At 36.0% G+C, this 22,299-nt stretch overlaps 5 protein-coding genes across 14 annotated transcripts in view; 3 read left to right on the plus strand and 2 right to left on the minus strand.

Moving 5' to 3' along the window:
* Positions 1 to 2,171, plus strand: part of LOC128886900 (uncharacterized) — a 26,639-nt gene extending 24,468 nt beyond the window's left edge. Inside the window, exons 20-21 of one of the 2 annotated variants that reach the window (XM_054142148.1) lie at positions 32 to 152; positions 454 to 2,171. In XM_054142148.1, the coding sequence (XP_053998123.1) occupies positions 32 to 152; positions 454 to 1,166 (834 nt within the window). In that variant the 3' untranslated portion in view covers positions 1,167 to 2,171. Of the gene's footprint in view, positions 1 to 31; positions 186 to 453 lie in introns of both variants that reach the window. The other variant, XM_054142150.1, reaches the window with a different exon arrangement.
* Positions 1,195 to 10,725, minus strand: LOC128886902 (nuclear receptor-binding protein homolog). 6 transcript variants are annotated; one of them, XM_054142155.1, is made up of 12 exons: positions 10,589 to 10,725; positions 9,669 to 10,156; positions 8,667 to 8,753; positions 7,938 to 8,162; positions 7,664 to 7,794; positions 7,478 to 7,572; positions 5,447 to 5,530; positions 4,970 to 5,257; positions 4,618 to 4,777; positions 4,365 to 4,551; positions 4,152 to 4,271; positions 2,828 to 4,043 (listed from the first exon to the last, which is right to left on the minus strand). In XM_054142155.1, exons 2-12 carry the CDS (start codon positions 9,795 to 9,797, stop codon positions 3,741 to 3,743), a joined length of 1,809 nt encoding a protein of 602 aa, XP_053998130.1. In that variant the 5' UTR covers positions 9,798 to 10,156; positions 10,589 to 10,725; the 3' UTR covers positions 2,828 to 3,740. The 6 variants fall into 6 exon arrangements, with proteins under 6 accessions (XP_053998135.1, XP_053998134.1, XP_053998130.1 ...); XM_054142156.1 differs by lacking the exon at positions 10,589 to 10,725 and adding an exon at positions 10,381 to 10,566; XM_054142160.1 differs by lacking the exons at positions 2,828 to 4,043; positions 10,589 to 10,725 and adding an exon at positions 1,195 to 2,133 and having other exon boundaries at positions 9,669 to 10,354.
* A 164-nt stretch (positions 10,726 to 10,889) lies between these two features.
* Positions 10,890 to 12,315, plus strand: LOC128886906 (uncharacterized). Its single transcript, XM_054142167.1, has 2 exons — positions 10,890 to 11,031; positions 11,312 to 12,315. Exons 1-2 carry the CDS (start codon positions 10,971 to 10,973, stop codon positions 12,118 to 12,120), a joined length of 870 nt encoding a protein of 289 aa, XP_053998142.1. The 5' UTR covers positions 10,890 to 10,970; the 3' UTR covers positions 12,121 to 12,315.
* Positions 12,186 to 16,877, minus strand: LOC128886901 (integral membrane protein GPR155). Of its 4 annotated transcripts, none has more exons than XM_054142154.1 (12): positions 16,626 to 16,877; positions 16,121 to 16,294; positions 15,896 to 16,022; positions 15,534 to 15,823; positions 14,610 to 15,421; positions 14,469 to 14,536; positions 14,252 to 14,398; positions 14,041 to 14,180; positions 13,801 to 13,963; positions 13,564 to 13,738; positions 13,283 to 13,469; positions 12,186 to 13,198 (listed from the first exon to the last, which is right to left on the minus strand). In XM_054142154.1, the coding sequence occupies exons 3-12, from the start codon at positions 15,961 to 15,963 to the stop codon at positions 12,885 to 12,887; spliced, it is 2,364 nt and encodes a 787-aa protein (XP_053998129.1). In that variant the 5' UTR covers positions 15,964 to 16,022; positions 16,121 to 16,294; positions 16,626 to 16,877; the 3' UTR covers positions 12,186 to 12,884. The 4 variants fall into 4 exon arrangements, with proteins under 4 accessions (XP_053998129.1, XP_053998127.1, XP_053998128.1 ...); XM_054142152.1 differs by having other exon boundaries at positions 16,566 to 16,877; XM_054142153.1 differs by having other exon boundaries at positions 16,369 to 16,877.
* A 2,218-nt stretch (positions 16,878 to 19,095) lies between these two features.
* Positions 19,096 to 22,261, plus strand: LOC128886907 (uncharacterized). Its single transcript, XM_054142168.1, has 5 exons — positions 19,096 to 19,185; positions 20,211 to 20,544; positions 20,628 to 20,817; positions 20,890 to 21,444; positions 21,531 to 22,261. Exons 3-5 carry the CDS (start codon positions 20,701 to 20,703, stop codon positions 21,708 to 21,710), a joined length of 852 nt encoding a protein of 283 aa, XP_053998143.1. The 5' UTR covers positions 19,096 to 19,185; positions 20,211 to 20,544; positions 20,628 to 20,700; the 3' UTR covers positions 21,711 to 22,261.
* The last annotated feature ends 38 nt before the right edge of the window (positions 22,262 to 22,299 follow it).

Raw genomic sequence — 22,299 nt, forward strand, 5'->3', positions numbered from 1 at the left:
ACATCTTTATCGATGGTCTTTGTAAATACAGGGATTCGTTATAATAATGGTCTACATTGTGAACAGCGACTTGGCAATCCTAGATCTGATCCTAAGGAAACTGAAGTGGAAACACGACACGGAAGAAGAGATAACGTCCGAACCAATCAAAGGTATCTCATAAAGGAAAGCTACAAAGTCGAATAGTACGTTGCGAATCACAACTGAATCTTTACAATCGATGTCACTCGAGACTTCTGGGTATAGCCAGTGCCCTTTTGAAACTCCAGTTAGTTTTTGAATAAAGGCTGTTAGTGTTCGAATAAAGCTTTTAGCAAACATGTCGACACGCTTCGAAAAGAATACGACTTACGTTCGGAATACTCGAGCGCACCCGATTGCAAACATTCAGGTCGTGAAAATTTGAAAGAAATAGTTGGAACGAAAAGACAATTTATCTCGCTATATGCCCAGTGTGCTCGAAGAACGGCGCAGAAGTGGAGAACGACGCTGCACCTCCTCCGTCCTCGCTGAGCATCGGGGACCCTTATCTGGAAGCTCGAGGAATCGCAGCCGGTAGTATAGACATGCGCGAATTCGTCAACGAGTCGTCGTCCTCGTATTCGAAGCCCTCCGTCCCAGTCGTCGGCAGATTCTTGCCAGAGATACGCGTCGATCACTCCGACGATATAAACCTCGAAAATTATAGCACCAGCCCGCGAAAGTACCAAGACGCCATCCCGTTCGATGCCGTGTTCCCAACGCGAGCATCCCACTGCCCGACCGAATCTTACAGTAGCCCCGAGTGCTGCACTTTTCGCGAGTTTGGCAAATATCGGGAGCCGCAAGGACCGCAGGTCTTCGTGCCACACAATCCCACGGTTGAAACCGCGGCGAAGGTTTTGTGCAGCGCGGACGTGGAGTCGCGCTTGACTGGAATGCCGGATGTGACCTTGGCCGTGAAGAGCGACGTCGAGCTGTTGTCCACGACGGAACTGATAAGAGAACACGTGAACGTCATCCCCGACATAGCCAACACCACCGAACGGAAGCAACCAGATGGAGAGGAGAAAGCGCCCGAGATCATCATTACGAATTGCGAGGCTACCACGAGTGGCATGCTCGATCGTATCTCTCACGACCTTGACTATTTGCTGAACCGGAAGCACTCTATGGACGGTACTTGAGTACCACCGAATGTACCGTTTGTAGCGTACGATGATTCGATTGAGTAACGTGATCCTTGGAACGAGTACGAAATACAGTAAGTCGCAAAATCATCGACGCACGTACGATACAAGTAAAGGGGATATGAAAGATAAAAACAGTAGTACAAGATTTTCCTATGCTTCTTATTTAATTGAATTTTTTTTTCCACTAATTGACATGTTCTAGATATTACCGTAGATATTACATTTCTTAAGTAAAAAGAGTAGAAAAATCTTTTATTATTTTTATCTTTCCTATCACTGTTATTCCGTGTGTGCGCACCGTTAATGTTGCGAATGATTGTATTTTGATGATTGATTTCCAAAAGGGGTAGTCTGGTAAGTTTTGACTTCTGTTAACGGTTCTGTAAGATTTCTTTATTTAACCCTTTCCACTCAGATATCTTCTACAAGGGAATAAATCTAGCTAATTTTTAGTAAATACGCAGAAAATATACATCGTCGTACTACATATAAAAAATTATGTGTATAATAACTTTTTCTTCGATGTTACTATTCCTTCTTGTGTACACAAATTATTTGACCACCTGCAATATTTAGTCGAAAGTAGCAGACTACCTCCAGAGTTCTCTGTGTAAACACAGGGTATTCGTATCGTCGCGTGCATTAGAAGAAATAAACAAACGACAGTACTTTTTAAAAAATGTTATTATTATCGTCATCGTTTATAATGTTCAACGTTATATTTTATCACGTAACGAAGACCTAGCATCGTAAGAGTGTTACATTACGCTTGCGGTGTGTTAAGCTATACAACTTGAATGATGTACAATTTCTCTTTGTTTACAAACACGTATACACTCTCTCGTCGATCACATCAATTGTTCTAAAACATCGATTATAAGAAGACCCTTTGTAAGGACGTTTTTCATTACGCTCCATCCGTAAAAGTGTTTTGTATCGAGGACACCACGTATTTCTCCTTCTGCTATAAAGTCACACAAATAAATTTTTTATAGAATACGCCGTTTTTTTTTTTCGTTTAGACTCGTATTACACCCTACTTCCATACAAGTTGACACGAAGCGCGCAGGAGCAGAAATCGAAACCGATCAGGAAGACAGGAGCAATAGTTTCAATGAACAAAAACAAATTTCAGGCAGTGGAATTTCCGAGTTATAGTATTTATTTATCACTGTCATCGTACAGCCCTTTCATAATATCCACGATTCAGTCGTCGCACTTTTTTTTCACGATTTATAATTTGAATTATAAAGCTATACATTCAATTTAGTTTGATAATCTACTTACATACTTAAGATCGAAGTTTATGTTGTTGGTAATAGTTTTTACCGCTAGTATGGTTAGTCGTTTGCTTAGTGAAATGCGTCACTGAAATTTATTTTACCGAGGTATGAAATTGGAGCAGTATTTCTTGGCCAAGCACGTGTTATAAATGCAAAAGACATAATAAGGTCGGTGTTAGTTTGTTAGCACTCGAATATACCTATATGACTAGTTTTCTGTGTCAACAGATTTTCTTAAAAATATAAATTATTTACAAGGATTTCAGCTAATTTTATCGAGATTTAATCTTGGTTTAATCACATCAATAATACCGAAGTATAGGAGGGCCGTGGCTGCAACTGATCACTACTTTATAAAACAAAAGAAACGAAACCTGGTCTCTTCTTTTATTTCAATCACGTGAACAAAAAACATACGGTAATTCGAATAATGATTCAGAATGAATTACAACATATTGAGTATTCAAGCAGAAATAAGTGCGGGTTTTTATATAGTCTGTCTTTCTCGTATTCATTTGTTTTTACATTGCTGTACGATCAAACTAATTCTGTACCTTAAAAATTAAATCGTTCCTTCCTCTTCTTGATCTTTCATTTAATCTGTCAATTTGTATATACAAAATAAATTTCTATGATACATTTCGTCACTTTGCGACAGAAGGTAATTTATTTCGATTATTGCTTCAAATAATTTATCCAAGATTTCGCGAAAACTTAAACATTCACTAGTAAAATGCCCTTTTTTTTATCTCAGCTTAATAACGGGTGGCAACGATCAAACGTGATTCGTAATAACTAGACTTAGTTTCCATGCTTCTTGCGTATTGGTAATCGACATTCTCGTTAGGTTGTACAGGTCAACTAAAATCGTAGAGCACGTCCTTTACTTTCGAGTTAAAATTACCTAATGTAAACCCTAGCTTCTGAAACTACCTTACGATTTAATAATAATAATAATATAATAATAATATAATAATAATAATAATAATAATAATTAACAGTTGATCATCGAATACATGGAATTTGACGTCGATACGTCAAACGGTTTGTAAACAAAATATTATGATCTCGATAAAAAAAAAAATCAATATTCGATTATACTGCGTCAGCGTTTAACCTAGTGGTTTAGCCACGGCGCCCTTCTTATTTCATTTTTTTTTTGTTTTTTAAATTATTTAATTCCATTCTTCCTTCCTGTTTACTTAAATATAAAAATACATAGCCAGTCTATACATAGAGCGTGCAAAGTGGCACAGTGAACTGAGTTACCAGATATCCTGGATGGTTAACTACCGCTTTCAGTATTCGTCGGTGGTTCAGCTTCGTCGTGACTTTTGCTCGTGTTACTCGACACGGGTAGACCTGAGGTTTTTGGCAGCGGGTTAGTTACACTATCACTATTGGATGTTGTCGCGTTATACATAGAATTATCAAAGTGTTGCAAGCATGGAAATTCTGGACCAGGCAGCAATAAAGTAGTTTGGGTGGGAAGATTAGTTAATGATACCATTCCTGGTGTCACCAATTGCTTGTTAAAGCAACTCCTTAATGCCTCTTCGATTAAATTTCCTATCTTATCACGATCGTTCTACAAAAAATTGTAGCTCCCTTAAAAATGTTGCTCGTGAACAAAGGCAGCACGCGTTTATGTATCGTGCACCGATTTCTAACGGATATAATCAATGAGAATAATTACCTCGTTAATGAACCCAAAATGTACAAGTTCCTGCGCGAGAAGCATTGAAGTGTCTATTTGGCTCACAGGACACGTCAATTGCCTGTTCATTTTATCGTCCATTCGTAACAATATTGTCATCTATAAAATATATATCAAACGTAAGGAGACGAGAACGATTTCGATGGTGTTCTTACGGTTAAACTTTTTTAGCATGTGCTCTGCATCACTCACAAGTAATTCACAACTTTCTTCTCTAGGCTTTACGTTACACATCATATTAACTACTCTTCGAGACTCCACGTCCACCGGCTCGGGCGTGACCGACTTCACCGACTCGGTCACCTCGGGCGATATCGCCCTGGGTCGAGCAGGTGGTGGTAGTTTCGCCATAAATGCTGTCAGGGGGTATATACCGTATCTGTCGACAGAAAATATTATCGGTATCATTAACGAACCAGGATCATTATCGTTTGTTTCTACTCACTTTACATCCTCGACAAACTTTTCTAACTTCTCTGTAACAGGGATCTCGCTTAAACGAATCTGTTGCGTCGGTCGACCTTGATACTTTATTTCGGCTACCACCGTGTCAGGCCCGTATAGCCTTTGCAATACCTCGTCCGTTATTGTTTCTGAAATATTCGCTGCGAAAGCAAAGAAATTATTAGTACACTTACGAAGGACCTTTTCTTAACCCGTTATTATTACCGTGACAATCGCCAAGTTATCTAGTATTGTTGAAAAAAAGTATAGAACTGCCGTATCTGGCAAATGGAATACATTGTGTCGCGAAATAGCGAAAGAAGATAAGATAAGAGAAGTATTGTTTAACTTACTGGCTGAATTAACCAATGCATGAGCTGCGAGCAGCTTCAACGAATGAACTTCGAATAAAACAGGATGAAAAAGGAGCTCCCTTGCGCTAGGTCTACTAAGTGGATCTACGTGAAGACATTTCCGAATAAAATCTTTTTGTTGGACATCGTCCAAAGACTCTATCGTCTTTTTAACGTTCTCTTCGGTCACGATCGTGCCGCTATCCCCGTTTCCTTGAATTTCTAGCGCTGCCATTTCCAGAGCGCACATTCCGAACGAATAAATATCAATGGCTGGGGTTACAGAATCTAAAAAAAAAAAAAAAAGAGAGACAAGTATATCTCGGTAAATTACGATAAAGTTAAACGAGGAATACTAATTATTCCTTTTTAATAAATAGAGTACAACTGACGTTTTAATTTCGAACACTTTCATGCAAAGCAATATAACAATTTCATACGTCAAAATAAACTGACACTTTATAACGATTCGCTTACTTCCGTATTCGGGTGCTACAAAGTGCATATTCTTCATGTTCGCTCTACAAGTTTTAACATGATGGTGAATTGCATCGGGAGCCACTGTAATTAGGAAAGAAACGAACATTATTACGTTTACGAGCTGTTGCTCCACGTGTATGCGTACACAAAAGTGATATATGAAAGTATTCGACAAGCAATGCGTTATAAAACTTTCTGTACGAGGTAGCAGGAATTCTGTGAATTGTACATTATACTACCTAATAGAGAAATGTAAGAAAAAAATGGTTACCAGCGATTCAATGTCCTTCCGTTCGAATACCCGCCACCTCTGCCGTAATAAGTAAATTAATAAACCTCTAGAAAAATTGCGTTGTAACTGAAAATTTATCCTAAGAGTAACTTGAGCCCTCGTACGGTTAATTATTTTTACACATACATATATAGATACGAAAGTGCCTCTGGACAGGGATAAAACAATTTTAAAAAAATATATTACACGAAATACAAATAATTGTTTTACTAAGATAACTTACATATTTATGCTGGACCGTGTTCACATTTCAAAGAGGCACTTTCATGGAGCATAGTGAAATTTTTAGCGAGGAGAACGCAATTCAAGGAGTTCTTTTTATTGGAAATCAAGGGTACAAAAACAAAGATTATAATACGACGAAAATGCGTTAAAAGGGCCAAGAGACATGTAGACGCTTAGCCCTTTCTCTAGAAATTGTAATCCATTAATTTCGAGGAATGGATAGTGCAATGTAATGGCACCAATGGTATTAAACCGATTATTAAGCGATATTATTACCGATAAGTAAGATGTGGGTAGATATATATATGTACATATACATACATAAATGGGAGTGTTTACCTCATTACGACTAAATTACTTAGTTGGCAATAGTCGTCGATTATCTGCCAAATGTATATTCCTCAAATTCATCATCTTTTCACAATTTACACCAACCCGAAGAACGTCGATGTCGCTTGATTTATCCTCTGGATAGACGAAAGTACGATTGTACTTCCCCTCTCTTCGAAGACTTTGCTGTGTTTTTTTCATTATCTAGATTAGCCTATCTGCTACAATTAAAAACGAGGACTCAAGTTACTCCTAATATGTAGAAGCAGTTTACACACAATCTTTCTAACAGATTTGTGTTACTAATGGACACGTATGAAAGAAAACTGTAGAGCAAATGTAATCGCAGTAATAATGATCGTATGAACAGTAATGAACCAATTGATTCAATTAACAGGAAGTTCTACGAGCACACTGAATTTCCAGTAGAGCTATCAGGGATATCCAGTAGAAATGGTATTCGTTTATCATCTCATCGATTTCATTGTAAGACACGATTAACATTATCTCGCATAGAAAAAAATACGCTATAGGATGGAATAAAACTTTCTTTGTAAGATATTATATAACCGAATCACACCTTCTTTCACGCATCATAATCTTTGATAATAGAGCATTCTTATCAAAGTATTGCTTATCCATCGAGTTTGATATTATACAATACACGTTACATTATCTGCCAGACAGAGATTAATTTTGTAATTGTATAAAAGTTATTTATTACTGTTGATTGGCTTATCGTAACAAGGGCCGAAGAGGCAATCACAGTAATAGCAATATACGTACTTTGCTTATACCCCGTGTAAGAACAAAATAAATATCAGTTAGGTCACAGTTGTTATTTCAACTTCACTGGTTGGTTGATTAATAATCCTATATTGTGATTATTTTTTTTACTTTTCTTCCGTGAAAATTATGAGAAACAAAACTATTAGCCTCTCATAGTCCTGTGAATAAAAAAAAGGGAAGCGCCTTGCAAACTCCTATTCTAATGTATGCTAAATAATATCATTTAGGGATAAATTGCTCTCTTTGATACCTATGAACAGCTATCTATCGATACTTATTAACAGAGCGTTTTAGTATATAAAGTACACGTACATAAAGATTGTACTCTGTTAGATATCGAATATCCTCCGCAGAATGAAAATTAGTTTATGTTTTGTCACAAAAGTACTTACCCGAGCCAATTTTTACAAGTCCATTATGTTGTATAAATATAGTGTCACAAGTGAGATTTCCATGAATAATAGGAGGTGAACAGGAATGCAAATAACTGAAATATATTTAAATACGTTAATGCACACATCGTATAATTTGAAGGTATGAAACCACTATAATTCAATTAATACTAAAAACCATCTTACCTTAGTGCGGATAATATTTGGGTACACCAACGTTTCCATGCTTGCAAAGGTAATTTTTTCACATTACGCTTTGTTCGTTTTAGGAACTGTTTCAATGACCCAGAGGACATGTACTCAGTTATAAATATAACCTGATGAAAGATATAAAAACCATTATAAGTAACATAAGTAATATTCGAGAGAGAGAGAGAGAGAGAGAGAGAGAGAGAGAGAGAGAGAGAGAGAGAGAGAGAGAGAGTCTAAAACTGAAAGCATAATCTGTTTGATGACTCACTCGAGGTTTATCATTGTGAGTATCGGTCCAATACCTATGAAATTTTACAATATTGGGGTGTTCTAATTGTGTAAGATTTTCAAATACAAGTTGTATTTTTTCTTCTTGCGCTTTGAAGTTTTTCCTTTCTGAAAATTGCACCTCATTCCAAACAACTTCAACTCCTTCTTCTGTATCCATCGCCAAGTAGGCGCAATCGATTCCTGGTACATCGCGTTGTTCCACCTAAACGGCAAATATCATATGTAAAAATGTTTTACTCTGTTAGCACATAGGTAACAAATCATTTAAATAATTCACATCGCCAACAAAAGACTCAAATAGTTAGTTTGTTTGTAACTATAATTTACAAGCATAATATATACATTAACGTTTATTTACAATGTACAAAAGCTATACAGAACAATCTATTAATACATTTTAGAAATCTATTTATGGCATAACAGAATATATTACTGCAATCATTCCATTTTAAAGTTACTCGAAGCACAACTCAAACAATTTCATGCCTATTTGCCATTACATCAATGTGACCTTGAAAGGAATTTAAGGAGGGGAAATAATTCGGAGTAGGTATTATCATTACATGTACTTGTGGCAGTGTACTACGCTCAAATGACAAATACAATATACCCCTCTAAATTTATATATCTTCCGATTAAACGTTTTAACATGGAACAAGATGCACAAAATAGAAGAGATAGCCTATTTTTCTTTAAATAGACATACCTCCATTTCAGTGACTTCGTTTTCACTGCCTCTGGCTGCTCCAAAGGTAGAGCCTTCGGCTAACGTGGACTTGGAACCTACATATACCTAACATAAAATAATAGTTATTGAACAACAAGTACACAAACGTTTTTTTTTTTCTTTTTACTTTAACTTTGGTGCTACTAGTCTTGCACATTGTTCACAACACAAATGTTAATGCTCTAACTCTAAAATAAACGAGTATTTAATAAATAAAAATTTACATCAAGCATTGTAGACTAAACATTAGTCCACCTTGTATTTCTAACGATATTATACGTTTTGCAACTACAAGGGACAGGTTAGAACAAAACAGTCTTGTGTTAATGTAAGTACCCGATGATCCAACTATGCCAATTTATTTTTAGGATGAAATATGAAAGAGATCGCCGCTGGTTGAAGCTTAGTGCCAAGAAGTTGTTGGAGATCAATCTACAGATACTGCATATTCAAAAGAGCTTAATGTTTACATGAAAGTTTGATTTAACAGTTAAATATGTTAATGAAAAGAAATAGATCTTGTCATTGTATTTATCCATTTTAAATAATTGAAACCAAATTAGGACGAATGCTATCTCAGATTTCTTCCTCCAACTTTCGATACCAATGAATGTTACAATAAAATTCCATTTTCTCAAACATAAAAATGGTGATTATAAAAAACCATATTCATCCTGACACCAACATTTAAGCCTTTATTCTCTGCGGGACAGACTGTAAACACACGCATTCAGATGTCTACCAAAGTATTTGTCGCAGAGAGAAAAAATATCTGCATCATTGTCCCTTTTGCAAGAGCAACCCGACAGTGGTTGCAACGTATACAGAGTACGTATACGTCTACCAACTCAGGAGCTGTACAAACCGTGACGTATGGAGTTGAAACGAGTAGACAGATGAGAGATATAAACAAACATCGTAAGCGCGTTAAAAAAAAAAAAAAAAAAAAAAAAACAAAGTAAAAAGAAGAAACATGTGTACCTCTTCCCGGCGTTTGAGCCACCGCCCGCAGGGGCTCTCCTCCAGGATTTCACTCTCATCCTCGGAATCTTCACCACTTTCCCGCGGTGACTTGTGCTCTGGGTCCGTGCTGGAGCGACTCCCGGGCATCACACACGCGATTAGTTGAAGGAGTAGCACCGAACAGAGCGTAACGCGGCCAAACTCATTGGTGGTAATTCTTCGATGGAGTTCTTTCCTCAATATTGCATATTCCGTCGACGAATAGACGCACGCAAACTTCGTCAACGACGAACAGTAACAACCAGCCGACGTAGGAGTCGAGTGCGATCTGGCAACCAGCAGCAGCAGCACTCACAGTGACACATGCAGCGACAACCCGAGTCGCGAGAAACCCGAGCTGCGATATTTCTGATCTTACGCGGTCACGCGCACGGATCCACGCTTTTCGGTTTCCCTCAGGGCTTGGCCGGTGTACCGGACATCGCGCGAGTTACTCGTTGGTTACACTGTCAAAATAAAAACCACTGTTATGAGCGAAATAGGTTCGATGTGACACACACTTTGGTATTCATTTTCGCTCTGTCTTCGGTCACGTTCGCCCAGTATGGCGATCACCGTGCACCGCACCCTTTTCGGACCGAACGAAATGCCACCTGTCGACTACACGCGAAACTACGTCAAGCTTAACGGAAAAATGAGACGCACACGTCCCTGATGGCTGTCAACATACCTAACGACGCGCACGTTTTCTTGTGTCACGATGTAGTTCATGCCCTACGATTTGCGTAGATTTTCTAGATATTTAAAATTTCCTTAACGAACAAAATGTTGGTACTCTCCATAAAATTATTATTTTGACTAATTCTCGTTTAATATTTACATCAATCTTTCTCCTTTACTCATTTACCAAAAAACTATTTCGTAAACAGGCGGGGTACCTTACGACACCAATCTTCACTCGATCAAGGTACTTCACTGGTGTCATTTTCGACGCACATGCTCAAAAAATGCGAATTATCTCTATCTGGCACCACTGCTACATACGCAATATGAACTACCAGAAACGGGTTAGAATGATTTGGAAAATTTATTCTCGAATTTTGTAGACGAATGTTTCAACGTGTCGAGTGAACGTTGTTTTTTAATTTAGCGAAATCGTAGGCACTTTTTGAAATGTATCGTGCTCGAAAACGATCTTGAAGTGTGTCGCACGACGAACCTTCGAGACGACCAAGACGTCCGTGAATCAAGCATCAACTGCGTGGTTATTGTTGATTCGATAGTTGATTACGTTCGTAACAATTGGTTACGATTAACGCGATGACGTCCGTCAAAACGTTGCCTTTGTTGGAAGGCGCGAAATTAATTGTCATCGACGAAGGTGCGATATTATTTTATTTAAAGAAAGAGACAGACTCGCGTGTCAGACCTGACTAACAAGGGAAGTTCAATAATTCGAGAATTAACTCGAAAATATTACAGCTCGTCATCAAAATAAAAACAACAATAATGTTACAACATTAGTTAGCATTAATTGAACTACATTAATTGAACTTCGTCAATTTCAAATTGCTTTGAGTTTTTTAATGGCCAAACTTCCCATGTAAATTTTTTGCCTAAAAATTAGTAAAGACACCTGTTTATAAATGTATATATTTCAGGAGTAGATGCAATGTTTGCGAGAAAATTAATCGCAGGATGGATACAAATGTGGAAAGATAAAGATCGCAGTCACACGTTCGACTTATTATTATTTTCTGATCCAAAGTCTTCGTTCCAACATGAACCCGAACCTTTCATGTCAAGTAACATAAATATATGCGACTATTATACAGTCGATATACACGCAATCGACATAAATACCATTCGCGAAAAGGACTTTGATATTCTGGAACATATTTTAAAAATTACAAAAGTAAAGTCTACAGTAATTATAGACTGTTTAACGTCTTTAATTTTATTTGTTGGTCTGTCGAAAGCTTTATGGTTCTTAGAGAAATTAAGTAAACAAGTACCACAGTTAATCTGCGTTTATAGACGAAATTTTGTGCAAAGTAAAATACCATGTATTCAAACATTAGGCACCACATATGTAAGAATAGAAAAGTTTCCTGGTTCACGAACGAATAACAGTTTTAATTACATGGTAGAGTTTGTACATCGTAAATTAGGTGGTACGATTTTACGACAACGGGAGGCGGTAAATCAAAATAATGTATCTTATGAAATTCAGTCGGAAAAGATCGAAATGCACAGTAAAAAACCAGATTCCTCATTTGAAAGTCATAAACAAACAATCGAGTCTTCGTTCAGGATAGAAATAAACGAAAATGAAATGAAACAAAGAAAAGAAACAGTGTTACCATATACTCTTAATGCAAATGCAACAAATGCATCCAAAATACATTATCAACCAGAGGATATAGACGATATCGACGAAGAAGATCCAGACGATGATTTATGTATTTAATTCGTTAATATATTTATAATCCTTAAAGAAGTCACTGTATATATACGATGTATCGACGATATTAATATTTTCAACAGTTATTTATTTTACATTTATCTTGCATTTCATACAATTTCTCACAGGTCATGTAGGAACAATATATATTATTTCTTTACTGTAATAAAATCACAGAATAAAATCTTTCTTTAAAGAATGCGTGACGCATTCATTTGTTAATGAATCGTACCTTAACATTACGATAAGTTTAAATTACCTTTTTTGTTAATTCAAGATTAAATAAATTCTAAAAACAAAACTACAAAATACAAATATTCCAGAATATTACTCGATAAAATTTTCAATACTGTGCACGGATACTAATATTTAAAAATAGAATGTTAAATGCTAACATGTTTGTCTTTGGCATATTTGTATTAATTATATTATTACTGTCTTATTCTTTTTTTTAGATATCTGATTATATAATAAAATATGCGTCAATTACGATCACAAATGACAGCAGCACAGTTCACAAACACCGAAGAGATTCCCTAGGGACTCGAGGAATTATTTATCGACTCTATGACTAAAGTTGCCAGAATAAAATATAATATACACATCCATCAAAATATGTTCAATTTTACGATAAAATAATTTGATACGTTAAAAAAATAAATAATTTCGTACCGTATGTTACAACATTCTAAAAAAATAATTTGTAAAACTGGATCAAAAAATCTATAAAAATGAATCTAAATTATCGGGACTTATTCGAGATATCTCAGTTAGGCATTGAAAGTGTAAAGCAAATTCTCATCGCAGAAATGCCGAGTACCATCGATGTGCTGCAATACCCTGCTTTCTAATAAACAACGGCCGTATAAAACGGCCTCATCTCTAGTTTGTGCAACACCAGCATCGAGTAACCAATTAACTAGATCAGTTCCCGTGAAGACACCTTTGTATACCGTTAGCAAGCGTCTACGACATATTGCAATGCGATCACGACATTCAGCTAGATGGCAACGATTAAATTGCTCTCGAATGGCTCTTGTTTCTATGCTTAGCTCATCCTCGGGGGGAAGCTGCAATTCTTTCCCTGCGAACGTTAAATGTATCTCGCGTATTTGAGATATAAAATAATCAGAAACCTTGAAAATAAATATAGGAATAATGATCTTACCAGTGCGCCATTTACGACACATTTTTCGCAACCAGCATCCTAATTTCCCGAGGCCAGGATCTAATCCAAAGATAGCAAACGCAATTAACGACTGGCCAAAGTTTAGAGCAATATCAAAAAACGCCAGTTCCGCATAAACTCCGGTTACTTGTTCCGTAATTAGCGTTCCAACCGTTATAGATAAGGCCTGTCGCAAAGTGTTGTATAATATTAATTGACCTGCAGCTTTGCAATAAATTTCGATTCGTAACTGCGATTGTCAAATTCCGTTGTTTACTCACAATAAGCATGGAACACAAGAGTAAAATGAGAAATACGAGATGTCGAAGTGTTTGCGGATCGTTTGTTGCATTTCTTTCGTACTCGGAATCTAAATACATGTCGCACTCGTCGATTTCGTTATAATTACCTCTGCAGACTCCATTCTGACAGCCGTCAGGATATTCGCAACCGATACTAAAATAATTAATTAATTTTTCAGCAATGTAGTAATGTTTTTCGTTATGCAATTCACTTACGTTGGAGTATGAGAAGTAGGCGAAACGAGATCCTCAACATCGACCACGCGTCTTTCAGTGTCATCGTTGTTAGAATTTTCTACGTTATCCGGTAAATTATTGTAAGATGACGAAATATGTCGTCGCTGGTACCTTTGTTGTAAAACTAAACAGCCCAGCGTTACTGTAATAAATAAAACATACAATTTTAAAAAGCCATTTCGTATTACGAATTTCATATGGCATCTATCGTAACCGTACCGATAAAACAAAATATTAACAAGAGGGTAGAAATCGCAGCTTGAATTCTACCAAACTGAAAATTAGGATTTCTAAACTCAAGTTCAGAATCCTTTGGAGTAATTGTAGAGCACATTACGATCACTATTAAAAGTGGAAGCCTGTAAATGCATGTAACTTATAGTTAACTCATCATTTTAATCGTAAACAAATTTATTATTTTTTTACATACCCCCATCCAGCAGGGAAAAACCATTTTTGCATATTTTTAACAAAGTTCAGTGAACGAGAACTCAGATATAATAGCGTTGCAGCTATTGCCATTGTCCACATGCGACTCGCATATACTCCCGTGGTAATTAAAACGAACTGAACATACCTACAATGAAATGGAACTATAGTAATGCAAAAAATAAATAAAATAAGCGATAAAAAGTATCGTAATTTACCATAAAACTGATCCAGTGCTATGCGGTTCAAGTTTCGTCCAAATTACCACACCTACAGCTGTAGCTAACTAAAATTGTAATTCCTGTATATTGGACTATGCTCTATATAGATTTATAAATATTATATATATTATTACAAACCTGTGCAATTACAATGCACAATGTACATCGATGAGTAGCACTCGTATATTTTTTTCTTTCCAAACCGAGGAAACATATCAGCAACCACACGCAAACTGTTATAGAGGCAACGCTTACGTCGAAAGAAAATAAATTTATCTGATGCATATAATTCGCTGGAGTAATTCCAGCCGAAACTGCATCGATTAGTTTTGCAGATACAAACATAAGAGGAGCAGATAAAAATGTACAAGCAACCATTGCCGATGCAATTAAATCAATTTCGAGATTGTATCTGAGAGTGAAAATAAATAATGCTGGGGCTGTTGGAATAGTACCATACAAAAATCCGTATGTACTTAAATCCTGCGTATCCGTAGCATTTCCTCCAGTATTTAAAAGAATAATAGATTCTCTTATAACCAATGGAAGAACTAACAGTTTTACAGATATTAATATGCCTGGTATAACAAGGGCAGTGCCTTTCAATTTATGCACTTTGCCAACCATCATTAAACCCAATAAGAAAAGAGCAGTGGCTGAGAAAGCATTGCCAAATACATCTAGAACAGTGGCAAGCACGCATGGTACTACATGACTGAAAATAAGATTTCCAATAATACCAAGTATTGTCATGAAAAGCACTGGATTCAATGCAATTCCTTTTGCAATAGAATAAACCATGTCTTTGTAACTTGTATGATTCTCAGTTCTACGTTTGCCAATTTCCAACAATACAAAACCAATTGGGTTTAAAATAGCCAGTGATATAGGTGCCATTAAATACAGATATGCAGAATATTCCGGATGGGTTTTTCCATATATTGCAGCAACTGTAAAGATATGTCAATAGTAATGTAACATGTAAAGTGCATACAGTAAGTACATACATTTCTTGGGAGGCACCCAAAAAATGTGGAAATCACTGCCTTATATCTTACTTACTCATAGGATATCCGATAGCAAAATCATTACTCTGAGTGGTAAATATTGCAAAAAGTGCTGCACATCCTGGATTTGATGGTCTTTTAATAACTAAAGATACTCCAAGTACAAGAAAAAATATAGAACTTTTGGCTAATAATACGGCAAGTAGGAATTTCCAATTTACTAGAGTAAAATCAAGTTTTGCTAGCGACATAAAAATTAAGCAGGGCAAAGCAAATGTTCCTACGAAAGTATTTAGGCCAGTCGCTTCTACCTTTGAGATGACATTAAACCTTCCGGCAATATATCTGAAAAATGTATTGTTTAATTTATTGTATACAAAGTATTTTGAAACTTGTAAGTAATTATATAGAATTTACCCGCATAATATAATAGCAAAGCATTGTATTAATGCAAGATACAAGTTATCCATTGGTTCAGGTTCCATTGCTGTAAATTTATGTGTTGCTCAATTTCCAAAGAGACACAATTAATACAATTTCTTAATTCCTAAAAACATAAATTATACATCAAACATTAATTTATAGACTTAAAACCAAAGTAAAAACAATACTTAATACTTTCTGCTTTCAAATTTTGATACTTTCTCATATGTATATAATTCCATCATGATGATTTAAATACATCATAAATGTTGTCATCTTTCAAATATATTTTTATTGTCCCAAAATGGACATGTATACAAAGAAACATTATACAACATTAATTTCATATTAACTTCATCATCATTTGAAGTGTCTTCTCTTCGTTTGTATGTCCTAAAATTTTAGAAACAAACTTAAGTATACCATATGTGAAACAACGAGCAGCATATGTTGCGTGTTATACAAACTACGTGTATAGAAATAGAAGGAAACTGATGAGATCGTTAATGTCAGCTGTTAAAAAGTGCAAAAATACAAATTTCGAGCAATAAACATTGCGCAACGCGTACGGAAACTTCCACTTATCGGGAATTACTGCAAATATTTCAAACTTGTTCAACATGTCAACTATCTTCCGTTCGTGATATAAATAAAAAGTACGCACAGGAAATTGTTAGAAATCTCTTCGAGACGACCATAAAAGTTATTATTATCGGATTAATACCATAAAAATGTATACAAGTTCATATCGACGAAACATTCACGATATAACGAGATACACCACGATATCACAGTACGCGTTACGTGTCTGGGCAATTTTCAATCTTATTCAGATGCAGTGGAATATCGATAATTCTGTGTTAATTCATCTGATTGGTCTTTTCGCATCACGTGCGTCAAATGAACATCAAAATTTAATGTTAGGGAGCAATATTTGACTTCAAATCACATGATAAAATCAACAAAGATTATGATCAAATTCGCTGAAAAATTTTTCGAAATATTTATATAATTAATACGATTATATCATAACCTGTTTTTATCTTTGATTTTTATTCAAATTAATCACCTGTTAATCTATAGGTGTATTATCGGTATATGAGCTAAAGAATTTAAGTAAAATACTGAGGTTTACATTTGTAATACTCAATATATACTAGTATTTTTCAATTATTGTAGATAGACACTCGAGTATTCACATATACATATGTATATGTAAGTTTACTAACTATGTATGAATCATCAATAAGGTGATTGCGATTCTATTATATATATAGAATATATATATTAAGAAGTGTCTACGTATCGTGATTTTTAATGTGAAATTCTTCTAATTTGTTATATTGGCAAGGCGTAATTGCGCGAGATTATTGCCAATAGGTTATCATCGATGATTAAACTTATCAGTAAATGAAATACCGTTTCAACTTTATTTTACAATTCGTACGAGAAACAAAGTACTGCATAAATCATTCCAGGGTCATTGTTTATTTACACACATGGGAAGACATTTACACAGATGCATTCCACCAATGTAACATACATAAAGAGTGAAAGACAAAATATATCTTTACGTCACTGATCTCCATAGGATCATAAATTCTTACACTTTGCGCAACTATGTATTTGCAATCTAAAGAAAAACGTTCTCGATACACACTCTAGTTGATCCACCTTTTAATCTATCGATCGGAAAGTTAACAGAAACTTCGGGCAGACTTCTTGGGCAAAATATTTATGCAGACTACAAAATTTTTTGCTTGGTCATAAACAAAGGAACGTATGACTCATCTGTAACACGAAAACATTTCGAATACATACGGTGTTTCAGTGTAAAACTAAAAATATTACTTTTCTTCGTAATTGTCTTCCAGAAATATTTTATACGAACATTTGGATGGTTATGTTAGTCTATAAAAATTCGAAATCTTGCTTAGTTTTTTAATAATATTCAAAGGGTGAGGATTAATTTATCTTTACAAAGAACCTCAAAATTCTTAATTACGTCATTGCATTGTTTCGAGTGAAAAAGTTAATTGAGAAGTTGCAATTGCTGCACAATTGTTACATATGATATGAAGTCTATGGATTTTTATTGTCTCAGCTGTCCAACTATTCTTAAGCAAATTGTACCAATACCAGCTGGTTTACTTCCAATTTTATCGAGTAATAATATTGCGTCGTAACTTCATCCTAATCGGAGTATATACAACGGGTCACATTATAATCACGTGGCCGATAGTCAGCGTATTTAATGCGAACTATGTACTAATTCGTGCGCGATTGTATATCCAGATTTGTAGGTGGGTATGTATTGCTTTCACTTATCCGTGACCTCAACTGATTCACTAAAACAACGGTACGGCCTCGCGGCCTACAATTTTGCGATAATAAGTTTCTATTTACGAAGAAAAGTCGGACCCTTGAAAATTTCATTTTCAAGGTCGATGAAAATAGCACATTCAATGTCTAGGTAGTGAATAAAGAGCTGGACAAACCCAGACTCCAGGTATATCCTGTTTTTCCTGGAAATCGCGCTAATTGTGTTAGCGTTGCAGATAACGTAAGCATATGGTATATTACTCATCGTGACGTTATTCCACTCGTTGACGTAAGTGTTCGATACCCAAACAGCTGAAAACCCGTATAATTTTCAGAGGCGCGATGCGTTCCACCAATGGTATCAAAGATGAATATTTCCGTTACGTATACGGATTACGGATTCTTAGAACATTAAACGGTACCTTCAAAGATGGGGAAAGCATTTATCTAGATCGAAATTTCGAACGAGTACGATATAAAAGGAACGGTTCGTCCTTCGTTTATTAAATAATAATTTTTGTTTAACGTTTAAACAGTATCTTTTACTCGTTATTAAAAATTCTTATCTTAGATACGAGTTTCTCCATCTGTGATTTCAAACGATCATGTGAAAACGCGTCCATTATTCGGACGTAAACAAGTTTATCGGATGTAAGACGATCAAGTAGTCGCGATACGTTTGATAACAGATAAGAAAAAGAAATCAGTATCCTGGTTTGTTTATAAAGAAAGAGGATTGCGCGAATTGCGTCTTCTAAACTTTGCATGAGAGTAGCGGTCACGTGGTGACCGATCAAAGAGTGGGCGGAGGGGTAAGGAGGGAGAGGGGTGATAGCCTCTGAACGTATATAATCTTCCCGCTCACGTTCCACCACCCAGTTCTGCTCAGCTTCGGACACGTGAACTGTGCCAAGCTTCCGAGGAGAGAAAGTTTTTGTTTGTTTGGTGCGCTCATTGTATGGGTAAGTTGAATACTGGTTTAAGTTTACGTTTTCGTCTTCCGTGTTTGATAATCGAGGTAAACGCGATCTGTATTCGGTTACGGAATAAATTCTCGTAATGTTGGAACGATTTACCTATACCTTGCATGAAACATCGTTCACGGCTGGTTGATAAAGGAAATACTTTTCGCCTTGAATCCTGCATATTTGCGACATGAGTTAGTACGTTTAATGACGTAACGAACGAAGGCGAGAATTTCGTGACGATGCGACACTGTTTCGGAGAGACCGAATCATGGATGCGCAAAACAAAATGTAAACAGAATTGTTTTCAGCATCTTCGTGTTTTTCTGTCCGTCTTTACGAATTGAATTCGAAACCTTCTTTGTTTCCGAATAAGTCGCAACGTTATGTTAATTCGAAGAGAACATTGAACCTGTATGATTTTTTTTTGTTTATACTTACATAATTGCCTTCGTTTCGATGATTAATTTGTTTCGAATCGATTTGAAAAGTATTAAATAATAGGAGTTAAGTTCGTCGGGAGATCAACGTCATTTTAACGCTTCGCTAATGGCAGCAAATCCTTTCTTTCGGATTACCACGCAAGCAAAGTGCATTAGCACGATCGGGTAACACCGTGCGGCGAAGGTCGCAGTAGACACGTGGCACGCTACATCTCTATTTGGTCGTGTATTGATTCACCACGCGTATATACTACGTCGCCATGTTGGACACTATGCCAACGACAAAACCGATTCGTCTCTCCGGATTTATTTTCCAAATTTTGTCATACGGAACCGTATTGATTCGTGTTCTTAAATAGCAGTGGACTTACGGTAAATAAATCTAACGATAACAATAATGATTGTTGTAAGTGAGACTTAAATGGCGTTGATTAACCTTCCCTTACGCAAATTTTATGTTTTAAAATTTTCTCAATAAAACTTATATGATATAAATTTTGTTTATAATATTAATAAAAAATTCTTTGAAAGGAATGATTTGAGAAATAAGATAGTAGCTTTTAAATTTTTTCTTTGCAGAGCGAGAGAAGAGTATAAAGCACGGAGAGAGCCCTGTGGAGCCAATAAGCAGCTGCAGGGATGAGCATGGCTTCGTGCCAACAGTTGGCCGATGGGGAAGCGAGTGGCCAAGTTGACTCGAGACGGCAGAAATATGGTGCCAGCCACAGGGGCAGGCACGCGGGCCCTGGATCAGGGGTGTGCCGCTACCCCTGCCGGTTTGGGCCCATTATGAGTCACCAGCCCTGACTGTGTCAACGGTCGAACAGTACGAGGAACTAGCAGGCAGCGTTGAATTAGAAACGCAACACTTACTGCGCGAGCATCGCTATGATACCGTTGGCAACTTTCTTGGGTAAATATAGCATCTTACATTCTTATATTTGGGTAACCATAATCTTGAATAAATCTTTAATGAAACATTTCTCCTCGCAATAGATTCTACAAGGACTATGTTGCAAGTGGTGAAAGCATATTAGACAGATTTTATCGCAAATATCAACCACTTATAATGCGTGAACATCACACTTGTGTGGGTCTAGGATTTGAGCTATTACATCGGTTAAGTGGGTTGAACAAAACATTTCCTGGTATAGCAAGTGGCCTCTATTTGGTATCCTGTGAAGAAGTATGCTTAAAATTATATAAAAATTTAATGTATCGAAGTGTAATTATACAATCAATGTATCGTATTCTTTAGACTATTGACAACGTCGAGACTTACGTCGGTGGACCACCCGCTGCTGACAGTGGGGAGAAGGAACACGTACTAGTGTGTCTGAAAATTGATATTAACGGGCGTCGAGGAGTCATGCTTCTTGATCCTGGATATCACGTAGCTCGAGTCATTACTGTAATGGAAGATAAATCATATCCGCATACTGGCTGGTTCACCCAATATGACGAGCCAGATTGTAAGAAAGAGTACAACTACTTTCTATGCGCTAATGATCCCGATTATGTCGAATGGCATGAGAGAAAAACTCGACCTGGTGCCTTGGAGAGAACACAAGTTGCCCTTATATATGTAGCAAGGCCATACTTAACTGCCATTGATGTTACGGAACGAAGAAATTTGGTTTATAATTTCCGAAGTCTTCTTGCGAGAGACACGAAAGGTCATCTTACAGCTGGTATATATTTCCCAGTTGAGCTAGACAGGAACAACGCTCCAACTTTTACAATTTTTTATCAGACGAGTAATGGCAAGAAAAGGGTCAAAATGCCATTCAACAAATTTTGCAGTTCACCGATGGTAAATCAACTTATTTAATCTATATTGCATGCAATATATATTACATAATGAAATTTCTCGATCCTAAAAAGATAAATTTTCTTTAGATTAATCCTGACGCAGAGGAGAAAGAAATCCTTGCAGAATGTGCTCGACAGTTAGGTCTGTCGCAGGATACGTTAGAAGATCTGCTTTCTGCTCTTGCCACGGTTATAAGCGATTCAGCCTTTGTGGGTCAACTTTTGGCTATTAACGCAAGAATTAACACTTTAGCAGAGGATAATTAACAGACGTCAATCCACCCAGTGTGGTACAAACAAAATATAACATGTCATTTTATTGCCGGCTTTCCTCTTACTTTCTGTTTTTTTTTATTGACTACCATGATAATGCTTTACTATGTATTGTAAAAATTGATTTTATTCTTGTTACGATATAGAGTTCAATATTTTTTAAGGAAATCTTAATAAAAATATATACAGTATTTTTTGCAATATTGCGAAGTGCTGATTCAATGAAAACATTAAGAAACGCTTATATTTTATGAAAATAATTTTTTTAAATTCAGTAATATTGTTGTTTATGAATTTATAATTATTAGTACTGTTCTAAAATGGACGAAGTTTTACTAGTGCTTGACAAATTCATTAATGTTTTCATTGAAACAAAGCCTGATAAGGCTAAATTAGTTTATTGCTTATGTAGAAAAACTATACTGAAAACTCTGGTATTAGGGATGATTTATATTTAATCTTTTTATTTTTAATGTAAAACGTGGGTTTTGAGTTATAACTACATCTATAATTTTTATTTGAATAAACGGTGACAAGAAAAATTATTACATGAAGTTGTTCATTTATTGATAAATACGCTACT

This window comes from Hylaeus anthracinus, unplaced genomic scaffold (genome assembly GCF_026225885.1).
Source record: "Hylaeus anthracinus isolate JK02 unplaced genomic scaffold, UHH_iyHylAnth1.0_haploid 11985, whole genome shotgun sequence".
Classification (NCBI taxonomy): Eukaryota; Metazoa; Arthropoda; class Insecta; order Hymenoptera; family Colletidae; genus Hylaeus; species Hylaeus anthracinus.

Excerpts from the sequence above, each read along its gene's own strand:
- LOC128886902 (XM_054142155.1), bottom strand. The coding sequence starts at position 9,797 with ATGCCCGGGAGTCGCTCCAGCACGGACCCAGAGCACAAGTCACCGCGG. Across the intron at positions 5,258-5,446 it reads TGTAGCACCCGAATACGGAA|ATTCTGTAACCCCAGCCATT; the intron begins GTAAGCGAATCG and ends TTTTTTTTTTAG. Across the intron at positions 4,778-4,969 it reads TGCATTGGTTAATTCAGCCA|CGAATATTTCAGAAACAATA; the intron begins GTAAGTTAAACA and ends TTGCTTTCGCAG.
- LOC128886906 (XM_054142167.1), top strand. The coding sequence starts at position 10,971 with ATGACGTCCGTCAAAACGTTGCCTTTGTTGGAAGGCGCGAAATTAATT. Across the intron at positions 11,032-11,311 it reads ATTAATTGTCATCGACGAAG|GAGTAGATGCAATGTTTGCG; the intron begins GTGCGATATTAT and ends TATATATTTCAG.
- LOC128886901 (XM_054142154.1), bottom strand. The coding sequence starts at position 15,963 with ATGGAACCTGAACCAATGGATAACTTGTATCTTGCATTAATACAATGC. Across the intron at positions 15,824-15,895 it reads TTTGCTATTATATTATGCGG|ATATATTGCCGGAAGGTTTA; the intron begins GTAAATTCTATA and ends TACATTTTTCAG. Across the intron at positions 14,181-14,251 it reads TTTTTCCCTGCTGGATGGGG|GCTTCCACTTTTAATAGTGA; the intron begins GTATGTAAAAAA and ends ATGCATTTACAG.
- LOC128886907 (XM_054142168.1), top strand. The coding sequence starts at position 20,701 with ATGCGTGAACATCACACTTGTGTGGGTCTAGGATTTGAGCTATTACAT. Across the intron at positions 20,818-20,889 it reads ATTTGGTATCCTGTGAAGAA|ACTATTGACAACGTCGAGAC; the intron begins GTATGCTTAAAA and ends CGTATTCTTTAG. Across the intron at positions 21,445-21,530 it reads AATTTTGCAGTTCACCGATG|ATTAATCCTGACGCAGAGGA; the intron begins GTAAATCAACTT and ends AATTTTCTTTAG.